Raw genomic sequence first — 12105 nt, 5'->3', positions numbered from 1 at the left:
TAACATATTATTTGAAGAGTGACTTTATTCCCTTTTGTAAATAATTCTCATCTTAATTTTTGTTCATTTTGATGGTGTCACTTATATGCCTACACCATAGGAAACAGGCTACTGAGTTTCTACTAGGGATAGAGGGATTATGTTGACAACACTGGTTAATGGTTTTATAACTGAAGCAGCATTCCCTACCAGTGAGGTCTAATTGGGAGCTTTTATTAAAAACTATGGCAGTGAGTGCTTTTTAAAAGGGCACATAGCATGTGTCGGCAGTGGCAATATAATCTACAATATTTCTCTCACACGTGGATTTTAAAACCATGTTAACTGACTGCTATAGCATCTAATGAGAACAAGCCCAGAAACACATGACTCTACAGAACAAAACCCAAACTGTTGAGAATGCACATTTTCTTCACCTATGATATGGTGACTCTAGTGACATGTTGAGAAACTGAGCATGTCTATCAGTAAAAGATTCATTAGAACAATAATTTTAAAAAAGAATAAAAGAAATAACTATGTTGGAAATTTTACAGAAAGGACTTTAAAAACTGGTTTTCCCCATGGCTTCAAAATTTCCAGACATTTCACATCTCTAGTATTGTTAAACAAGGAATGTCCCAGGATGTTCTGAGCACAAGTTGCAGCCACATTGCTGAACCTAAGCACATTTGGGTCTGATCAGTGCCTGAATCAGAGACCGCCAGAGAACCCCATGTGCACTACCTTGAGTTCCATGACAGAAGGAAAGCAGTGTATAAATAGGCTACATACAATCAAGTGGCCAGCCCGTATCCTTAGGAGCTGCTTCAGCCACTCACCTGTGGGGTGCTGGGACTTGTCTCTAGGAGACATCTGGAAAGTGTGTATCAGTTTAAAGGGAATTGGTTCCTCTCCCCACCTCCTCAAGCCATTTATGTTCTAGAAGTTATTAAAACGGGTATGTGATGTCAGATAGACTACTACAATTTTCATGGGCTTATTTGCAAGGCTATTTGTCAGATAGGCTTCCAAGTGTTAGACATTTATTTTGGCAGATAAAGTGATCCAGTCAGCAGCATAGGCAAAACCTCTTTTTATTTATTCAGGCATTTGGCCTACTGAGCTACTGTTGTTCTTCTCTGCTGCTGTTTTAATCTGTTTTTTTTTAAATTTAAATGCTCTTTTTCTTACAAATGGCTCCAGAGGCAAAAATGTTACTAATTAAATTAAAACCTTCCAGGCTTTAGATAAGACTGTACTGCAAATTGTTTCTGAGTCATAAAGTTTGCCCTCTCTGATATATAGCTCTTTATTTGTTTTCAAAACAAGATGCTGCTGAACAAAAGGTGCTGAATAGGTGGTGTCATCTCTGGCGAAGTATAAAACAAAATAACCTTCAACTATTTTGAAAGCAGTCTATTTTAAGTTGCTTCATCTTTGCAATCCTCATGTGCCCACTTTGTCCATTAAAACAGGAGATTAAAATTTATGGCACTCTGGAAATCAGGGTTAATTTGGTCTCCATTGAGCCATTTTAATGCTATAGAGCTAAAGTGACTTCCATAACCATGGTGAAATAATAGATTAGAAGCTTAATATCTATCTTGCTAAAAGGGCTATCAAATAGTAACTTGAAGAATTCATTCTCGTCAATGAAAATGGTATTCTGTCAATTTTCATTTAACACCTGGGCAAGTTGGGCAGCTGTTAATTAGATAATAGGAAGGTTCAAGTTCTCAAGTCCTACAGGACCAAATATGAGCATTCTGAAGAATGGGCGGGCTTCTACAGAGAAATAAAGTCTTACCTTCAACTCAGGTTAAGATGAAGCAGAGCAAAATCAGTTTATTAATCACCTGCTAGAGTGCTGAAAATCCAAAAACCTGATCTAAAAATAGTAAACTCACACACAGCAGGCAGGAATTCACTAAGAATTTGAGGAGGGAGAGGGCAAGTTATCGGCAACTGCCAAGGCCTAAGAAGGGTTAATTTCCAGTATTTTTAAAATGAGAATTCTTAGGCCACATGGTAACTTGCCCTACATGAGGTCAAACTGTTTGCTCATCTGGCCCAGTATTTATTCTGGCTGGTAGCAGCTATCTACGATCTCTGGCAGAAATCTTTCCCCATCAACTGCTACCTATCAGAACTTGCAACCTTCTGCATGCAAAGCATGCGCTCTACCACAGAGCTATGTTCCTTCCCCAAACCCTGAATTGGTACTCATTTCATAGTGTTTTGCAGTAGTACTGCAGCAGTTCTAACACAAATATACCTGCAGCTGATAGTGGAAAGTGAACCATTTCATCCAAAGTAGGCAATTGATTGATTTTAGGCACTCTTACGTAAGGGGAAAGTATGCATCTAGCAAGTCTGTTTACTGCAGTACTACTCTCAGTACTATTCTCATTACTGCAGTACTACTCTCAGTACTATTCTCATTACTGCAGTACTACTCTCAGTACTATTATCATTACTGCAGTACTACTCTCAGTACTATTATCATTACTGCAGTACTACTCTCAAGCCTCCAACACTCCCAGCCACTATCAAGTCAACATGTCAAGCAAGCAATAGCCGGATGCTGCAGCAGTCAGGCCAATGCATCAGTAAGGAAGCCTGAATGTTCCAACTTTTTTTTAAATAAGGGTGTGCGTGTTAAAATGACAGTTTGCTAAAGACAAATTAAATCAAAATAAAATAAGGGGTCAGGTCTACTGTATAATTTCTGAGGCCTTGCTAGGCCATTCAGGAGAGGAACAACTCCAGCAGCTGCAGTTTGTCTGACAGATAAAACCCTACTGTTGAGAATGAAATGAGAGAGTTAAAGCCATAGTTCACTAACAGCAGAAATAGAGTTGAAATCCTAAATCCCAACTTCATCCCCACAACTTTCTTCAAATCTGTTCCATGCAATTCCAAGGAAGGCATCTGCTCCAGTAACCCATATGGAAGAACTGTGCGTAGATCATTATTTTTTCTTCTTCGAGACCAATACTGCTAATCATCTGGAACTTTAGGTACACCGAGCATTTTATAAATCAGGTACTATTTTGTTTATTCTAGTTACGTGGTAAGAAACTGTACCAAAGACAAAAAAAATGCATTTAGGATGGGGGTGCAACAGCAAATTAATATCAGCAAATTAAAATACAAGGCACTGCCACCAAAAAGCCCTCTTGTCCATTGCCTCCAACTATGCCACTGAAGGCAACAGCAAGAGGGGTCAAAAACTGACCTTAATGGAAGGGCAAGTTCACATGAGACGAGGCAGTCTTTCATGTAGCCAGGACCCAAGTAGTTTAGGACTCTAAAGGTAATAACCAGCACCTTGAATTGCATTTGGAAATGAACCGGCAGCCAGTGCAGCTGGTACAAAAAGGAGTCACATGGTTCTAGCTGAAGTTTCTGAATGGTTTTCAAGGGCAGCTTCACAAAGACCATCTATGTGTAAGCCCTGTGGGACCTTGTCCTTGCGCCTCTACCTGGCTTGAGAGGGCAGAGCCCTGACCGACTCCAATTACAAAGTTTGATCTTGCTGCTTAAGGTGTCTAGAGACCATCAGAATGGGGTCATGTTTAGATTTCAAGGCTGGGATAACATCTAGCTTTAGATATTTGTGAATTGTTCAATCTTGGTATATATTTGTTATGAGATGTCTAGCCTATTTGTAGGACTATTTAAATTTTGTTCTTTAATTAATTATCTGGAAATGGGGATTATGCAGATAGTATTTTGTGTTTTCTAGTACGTCAGTGCTTTATGTATTTACAATATTTATAAACTGCTCCCCATTCAAGAATTTCAGAGCAGTGGACAAATAGAATAAAAGAATAAAAACAGAACAAAAGAACATTAAAAGCACATTTTTAAAAGAAACAAAGTGCAAATAAAACCGTGGCTGGTCATTAAAGTAAGGCTTCTTGGAACAATTACATTTTCAGGAGGCACCAGAAGGAATACAAAGTTGGCGTCTGGCTGACTTCCAGAGGCAAGGAATTCCATAGGATTGGTCCATTATGAGTTGAATGGACCAAATGCTCTAGATTTGCTGCAGAAGAGCACAAGTACCGCCTTGTTTATATTGCTGCACCCCCAGTGTATTTAGATACCAGCACTGGCTATATATTGCACATACCAAATGAACCGAGAGAGCAGTTAAGTAGCAATTATTGGCTTCTCAAACCTACCTGAGTGGATTTATCCTTCATGCATAAAGGATAATGTATGTGGGGATCTCGCGGCCACTGTCCTGTGAGGTAAGGTCCTGTTATTGTGTCCAACGAAGATGTGCGTCTTATGGTACTAGATGTTCTAATTTGCTGGGCTTTTGGCCTGTCCACTGAAACAGAAATATGTTATAGGCAACATGAATATGGTTGTTAATGATTTAGGTATCCACGTGTTTTCAATGTGGCAACTAACACAAAAGGTCTGTTAATAAGAAAATACCCCCTGTCAGGATCAATCTCAAGCAGGAAAAACTCCAAGAGTAAAGGTAAACTGGAGCAGTGCCAGTATTCTGTGAATAGAGGGAATTTGCATGTCTGCTACAACCAGTCTATGGCAAATTCAGGAAAAAGTATTCATGTAAGATTTTCTCTCATTCACTCCTCTCCCACCCTACCACCTTTTTAGATAACACCATGTTTAAAAAAATCTTACTTTCCATACAATTTTCTTGATAGTGTACATAATGATAGTTGTATATGAGCTACACACCTTTCCAGGTTAAGTCTGCACTTTAGCTTACCTTCTCACTTAAGCTTTGCTAAAAGAAAAATACTTCTGGCATGGGGTGACTCCATGCTGTATGTAAACACATCAGAAGGCAATGTGGTACCTTAAAGACTAATATTATGTCATAGTTATCGCAGGTAAGAGATTACTTTATTAAATGTATGGGGAGTGACTGTGTTACAGTTAATATATTAAGAAAATATAACCTAATATTTGAGTTACATAACCTAGACTGCTTCTATTAGCACCCTCCCATTGTTTAATATTTGAAATATCTCAACCGATTTGTACAAAATTGACCTTCATTGACAATGCATTCTATGGTGTCCAAAATTTTGAATTGGAAAGTTGCCCACCCTTGCCCTAAAAGGGATCTATTTTAGTATGTTTATTTTACTTGTATTTAGTAAACAACAAAGCTAAAAAAAAAGCACATTAGATTTTTGTCCCAGTATAACACAAGTATTTGACCTGAAATATTTGAGAAGTGAAATTAAAGGACACTTAATGTGATTTAAATTTTATATTACATAGACTTTTTTTAATTGGAATACTTGTAAAAAATTTAAAGACACTGGGCAGTATCCAACACGGTTGTTCCACTTACACCACTGACACAGCCCTAGAATAAGCGACCTCTAGTGCAATGCATATACTGGCATGATAGGTTTTCCAGAAAAACCTGCTGCACCTGTGGTTTCTTACTCTAGCACTATATCAATGGCATAAGCGGCGCTGCAGCATTGTATACTGCCTAATAGCATGTACTTCCCTTACACTGTTTAAGAAAAAACAAAGGTACTCAAAACTGTTGACACACTAATTAATTTTAGCAACTGTGCATGATATACTGACAACCATTCACTTATTTCAACAGAGTTCAATTCTCTTCAACTATGGTTGTTGGGGTACCTTTAGTTTCACTATCACTATTTATTAGTTCCATTTCACTCTGATTTTTTTATTTATTACATTTCTATACCATTCATTAGGTGAAGTTCTCTGCCAAATCTGTCCAATATTGTGTTTGTAATTCGCATACATTCATTTTAACAAATGAATTTATTAAATTGAAACATTTCCATGGAAAAATAAAGCACTGGAAAATGTTCTGCCCTGTATCACTGTGTAAGGCAACTGCCAAGGCAAGGGCTCAAGCCAACCACCAAGGTTCCCCTTCTATCCCCCAGCAGAAATCTGTTCTCAAGGACATTCTTACCCACTCACCCACATTTCACATCACTGAATAGTGCTGATGGAAGTAAGGACACCCAAGAGCAATGATGACACTGACATATATAGCAACTACCCCTAGATGTTATGGCCATAGGAATGCAGACAGTTTCTGGTAGCATCCACACCACAGGATCCTGAAAGTGTGGCCAAGTTACATAGTGCAACAACTCTACTAAGGTCTGTCCTGCTGACAGTAGATAAATTAAAGTATTTCTAAGGACCATTGCCTGACACCAAAAAAAATTGATCAGAAATTGGTCTCTCCATCACCTCCAGTGAAAACTGATCCAGAGAAGCTAAATGAATTCTTTGTGGTATCTGCATTCTCCTTTGGTATTTTTTACACATTTAACATCTAACACTTAATAGTAGGTATCCTGCCATTGAGAAATTTAAGCAAGTGGTTTAAAATAGATGCAACTTTGCTTTTCAAATTCCTTCTTTGCTTACCTTGTCAGTTTATATTTAGTTTACTATTGTATTTCAATTGGGGTGCAGGCCTGGCATTCAAATGGAAACTGCCTTGGTCACCCTGTTGTAAGACCTTTGCCGAGAGGGAAAGAGGGAGTGTGACCCTGTTGATTCTCTTAGACCGCTCAGCAGCTTTTGATACTATCAACAATGGTATCCTTCTGGATAGGTTGTCTGGGCTAGGAGTTGGTAGTACTGCATTGTAATGCTTCTGCTTCTACCTGGATGGCTGTTTCCAGAAGGTGGTCCTGGGAGATTATTGCTCTGTCCTTCGGCAGTTATGCCATGAGGTGCCACAGGGCTCTATTTTATCCCCAGTACTACATGAAACTGCTGGGGGAGTTTATCTAGAGGTGTAGATTGAGATCTCACCATATGTGGATGACACCCAGCTTCTTTCTCTCCTTTTCACCAAATCCAGGTGAGGCAGTGGGAGTTTTGAATGTGTCTGGGTGTCGTAAGAGATTGGATGAGGGCCAATAAACTGAGACTCAATCAAGTTAAGATGGAGGTCCTGTTGGTGGATGATTCTTCTGCCTGGATGACTGATATTCAATGTATTCTAGAGGGGGTTGCACTTCCCCTAAGTGATCGGTTTCATAGATTGGAGGTGCTCTTAGATCCAGCACTGACATTGGAGGCACAGGTGGCTAATTTACCAACTATGTTCCACTCTGGACAGATAGCCTAACTACAGTTATCTACACTCTGGTATTGCTCTTGTATTGCTGCAATGCGTTATACTTCCTTTGAAAATGGTCCAGAAACTTCAGATGGTCCAAAATAGGGCAATAAGAATGTTAACGGTATTGGCCAATATGATCTGCATTGGCTGTCAGTCCATTTCTGGACCAAATTCTAAGTACTGGTATTAACGTATAAAGCCATAAATGCCTTGGGGCCAGGTTATCTGAAGGATCATCTCCTCCCCCATGTATACCTGCCAGAGCCTAAGAGCACCCTCAGTGGCCCTTCTCTGAATGCCCTCACCGAATGAGGTGAGGCAGATGTCTACTAAGGAGAGGCCTTTTCAATGGTGGCTCCCCAGTTATAGAATGACCTCACCAGAGAGGATGATTGGCACTTACAATGTGGTCTTTTAGGCAACAGGTGAAGGAAAGAAAGGAACCTCTCGTGCAAGCACTGAATCATTACTGACTCTTGGAGGGATGCCAGCTTTCGCTGACATTTTCTTGGCAGGCCTTATAGCGGGGTAGTTTGCCGTTGCCTTCCCCAGCCGTTATTACCTTTCCCCCAGCTAACTGGGTACTCATTTTACCGACCTCGGGAGGATGGAAGGCTGAGTCGACCTGAGCCAGCTGCCTGAAACCAGCTTCCGCTGGGATCGAACTCAGGCCGTGAGGAGAGTTTCGGCTGCAGAAACTGCTGCTTTACCACTCTGCGCCACACGAGGTGAAGTCTATTTTATTTTTCCAGGCTTTTTAACCTTTCAGTTTTAAACACTGTACTAGTGCATTTTTAGATTTTTGCACTGCTGCTAGCTTTTAATCATCATCATCATCATCATCATCTTACCCACCTCTCCATTTTGATCGAGGTGGGGAACAACAGTAAATATAAAATACATAAAACTGAATTAAGAACATAATATACATTGTTAAGACATCCTAAAAACATTCAAAAAACATCCTAAAATTCCCCTGGATAGGTCTGCCGGAACTTGGTTACTACTTTGATTTGATTTGATTTTAAATTTATAGTTTTATATTATGTTCTACTTTAGTTATTTTATGGTTTTAAAATTTGACTTGTCAACTCTCCAGAGAGCTTCATCTAAAAGTGTCATGTAAAAATATAATTAGTAAATATTTACTAGACTGTTCCTTCCCCCTCTTGGTCAAGGGCAAGAGCATGCCACATAATGATTCTATGATTAAATTTTGATTTCTAATATAATTGACTAGAAATGTGAGAGGAAAGAGCTGAAAAAATAAAAAATTGACGTTTAAATTTTTTTAAAATGGAGAACAACTGAAGAACTCATTTTTTCAAACATTAAGAAGAGGCTTCCTATCAAAAGTGCTATTTTAAAAATATTGTAACAAGACTCCTCAATTCAAGACTTAAAGGTAATGTTAATTATGATAGGATAGATACAGTCTTTGTCTGGATTACTAAACAACCAACAGTCTTATGATGCAACACTGGGAGAATTACTTTCAAAAGTTGCAGAATACAGAACATCTTAAGGTCCAAATCAACAGTCTGACAAAAATATTGTTCCCACAATGCAGTTGCAAGGCAAGCCTTTTATTTAATAAATGGACTCATCTCATTTCATATTTGCTTTAGATTCCTCTACTTTCTGCATTATAAGAAAGCGATAAATGGTTTATGATACACGTACAACTAAGGAACAAACTAACATGGGTGTTAGGTAGATGGCTGCTGGAGAGAAGGCCTTTTCAGTGTTGGCACTCAAACTCTGGGAATCCAATCCTAGACCTGCACTGACTGGACACCTTCCTTATTTTCCTTTAGGTGCCAGGCAATTTCTGCCTTGTTCACATGCTTTTAACTGCCTTTTGTGATGCTGTCCAATATTTTATTGGTCTTACAATCTGGCTTTGCTTTTAATTCATATTAATATATTGTTTTAATTTTGACACTGTATGATGCCTTGAATTTATGTTGGATTATGTGGGATATAAATCTTATAAACCTGTGTAAGAGTGGAGAAGCTTCTTTCAATTCATGCAAATTGAATTGTATGAATCACATTATGAAATATGTGACGCTCAAGGTCAAAGTTCAGAATCAGCAGCTATGGATCTTTCAGATACTAATGCCAATTAGCGAGGGACTTAATATTTTCAAATACCTACTGAGATGGAATGGAATAAAAATAAAATAAATATGGTTCAATGTACCCAACTTTTTCTATACTTACTATGAATGTTTATTCAAAAGCAAATTCCATTGAATTCACTGATCACATATTCAATTAAGTGTACATAGAATTGTATTCCTACAATGGATAATAATTAGTAATAATGAACTTTGTGATCTCATGCCTATCAGTTGGGCAGAAGAAAAAGACAAGTTAAACCATTTCATTTCCAGTGCTGATTTTAATGACCTATAAACCATATAAAACAGTTTGACCCAAGTATCTAAAGCATGGGTAGGCAGAAAGTAGATCTCCAGGTGTTTTGGACTTTAACTCCCAGCATCCCTGACAATTAGCCATGCAGGCAGGAGGTTTGGTAGTTGGAAACCACACATTTGGAGATCTATCCTAATCTAAAGGATTGTCTTCTCCTACATGAACCTGCCCATCACCTTAAGGGTGCCACCACCATCTGAAGTTAGGCAGGTGGCTACCAGAGAGGGCATTTACAGTGGTGGCATCCAGACCATGGAATGCCATGTGCATCTAACGGTTCCTGTCATGTGTACTTGGCATCTTTGTAATCTTTTCAGCACCAGGCAAAATCTATCCTGTTTCTGTGCTTTTAATAAGTTTTGTATCGTTGTAATTGCCTTCAGCTGACTGATATTTTAATTGTTTCTACCAGTTGGTTTTACGGTTTACTGCTTTTGTAGTTTTCATCTTTCATGTTTTACATACTGTGTTTTTTGTAAGCAACACTGATGCAAAGTGATAAGGTGGGGTATAAATAAGATAGATACATAAGTCAAGACAGTGGCTTTGCATACTGCCAAGGCAAGCGGTATCGGTTTCTACATTAACAGAAAAAAAACTGAAAATGGCCTCATGAGGAGCCACATAATGTTTGGGATGTCAGTTGGAAAAAAGTGGGACATGTAGGGAGGAATAGACCTGCTTGAGTCCCTAGCAGCTTAGAGTGTCCTAGAAGTGGGGGTTGGGTGGTGGTGGCAGTGGTGAATGCACCATGAGGTTTAAAAAAAACCCTCCTTGCATTATATGGGGAGGTTTCAAGAGGGAGGAAAGAAAGGACACTTCCCTTTCCAATTCACAAAAGGCTATCTCTTCTCCTTATACTCTACACCCCTTGATACAGCAAAACAAGAACAAGAACAAAAACACCCAGCCTCAAACATGAACCCTTTAGTTTTATATGGGGAAACGTTTGAAGAAGGGGGGAAATGGAAAAGGCATCCTTTCTTCCCTCTGAAGATTTCTGTGTAAGCCCTCACTTTGTATTTGTGCTTTTAACCTGTTGGTTGTTTTATTATGGTTTTAATTTTTGTGAACTGCCCAGAGAGCTTCAGCTATTGGGCGGCATAAAAATGTAATAAATAAATAAATAAATAAAAATATCAGGCTCCTATATCAATATAGCTGAAACCTGAATAGAAGCACTTTTTTAAAGAAGTCAGGTATACACTGCAACAAATATCTAAAGATATTGCTGCTTCTTAATTTACATTCTATGAGTGCTTATTTTCTGAGCTCTCTAGAAATACATGTGTCTTCTGTTTCTGCATAATAATGCTGAAGTCTACAGTTGATCGCCATATAATAAAACCTTATTTTGTTTACTACATCACTGATCACTTGTTTTCCTTATCCTTCCCCCTCCATTTTTGCAAATGGCAAAGACGAAGATATTTAGGTAACTTGGGATGCAGCAGTTCCATCTCTAAAACTATGTTTGTAATTGTTTGAACAGTCATTTCAGATTTTACACTGCATAAATGTACATAACAGAAAATATTTCTTAAGTTATAAATGATAGATTTTAGACTCATAAAGTTAGTTTAGATTTGATGCAAGTAATCTGTATTTCAATTTCCCCCCAAATTTTATTTTAGAAAGTGGCTTTCCACAAATTTCTGTTTTTGTATGACATATTTTGTATGACATATTTTGCACGACATGACAGCCTACCATGGCTTAATTTACTGTTGAGCTGGGTACTCTCTTTTTGTATGGCACCCAGCATGCCGTGGTTTGTTGTGATGTGCGAACCCAGGTGGCAGGGGTTGTTTGAGAATCAGACAACACTCAAATAACCTGTGATTTGTTTTATGGTTGAAGGTTTTCTTACCCTCAAACAACAGCTGCTGCCTGGGTTCATACTAGTTAGTTATTTATTAAAACATTTATACCCCACCCTATATCACAGGGATCTCAGGGCAAAACACATGATGCAACAGCACCTGCGGTAAATTAAGCCATGGTAAGCTGATGACTGGGTTTGGACAACACAATAACCAACAGTGGGTTAAATAGTCAAGGGTGGGTTAAATACTCAACGATTGTTTATTGTGTCATCTATCAAGACTTTTTCCCGCCACGGTTGGTTATTCGGCAAAAAATAACCAATGCAAATAACCAACGCCATGCAGAGATCATTATTTGAACCACTGTTGGTTATTGTTTTGTGTGTCAGGCACCGTTGACTATTTTGTCTCACACAGTTGGTTATTTTCGGTGATTACAGAGTTCCCTGGCAAAAGCTACCGAAGTGGCCACTCTAGTCCAGCCAGCAGAACTCGAAATGGCTAATGGGATACCAGTGGGAGAACTGGGGACATGTCAATCAAACACACTGTTGACTTAGGCCTTAGTTAGACCTAAGGTTTATCCCGGGGTCGTCCCAGGGTCGTCCCTGCCTGCTCCCGGTATATCCTGTGCATCATTTACATGAACAGGGATGACCCCGGAACGATCCCGGGATAAACCTTAGGTCTAGCTAAGGCCTAATAGTCAACTCAACACTGGCC

General features: G+C 38.9%; 1 protein-coding gene across 2 annotated transcripts in view; it reads right to left on the bottom strand.

Annotated features, from left to right (window-relative positions):
* Positions 1-12105, bottom strand: part of GLCCI1 (glucocorticoid induced 1) — a 48027-nt gene that overhangs the window by 27210 nt on the left and 8712 nt on the right. For both annotated transcript variants that reach the window (XM_063123394.1, XM_063123385.1), the window contains exon 2: positions 4173-4324. In XM_063123394.1, coding sequence (XP_062979464.1) covers positions 4173-4324 — 152 coding nt within the window. The remainder of the gene's footprint in view (positions 1-4172; positions 4325-12105) is intronic.

Source organism: Elgaria multicarinata, chromosome 1 (assembly GCF_023053635.1).
Source record: "Elgaria multicarinata webbii isolate HBS135686 ecotype San Diego chromosome 1, rElgMul1.1.pri, whole genome shotgun sequence".
NCBI classification, from domain to species: domain Eukaryota; kingdom Metazoa; phylum Chordata; class Lepidosauria; order Squamata; family Anguidae; genus Elgaria; species Elgaria multicarinata.
This window is presented reverse-complemented; position numbering and strand designations above follow the sequence as displayed.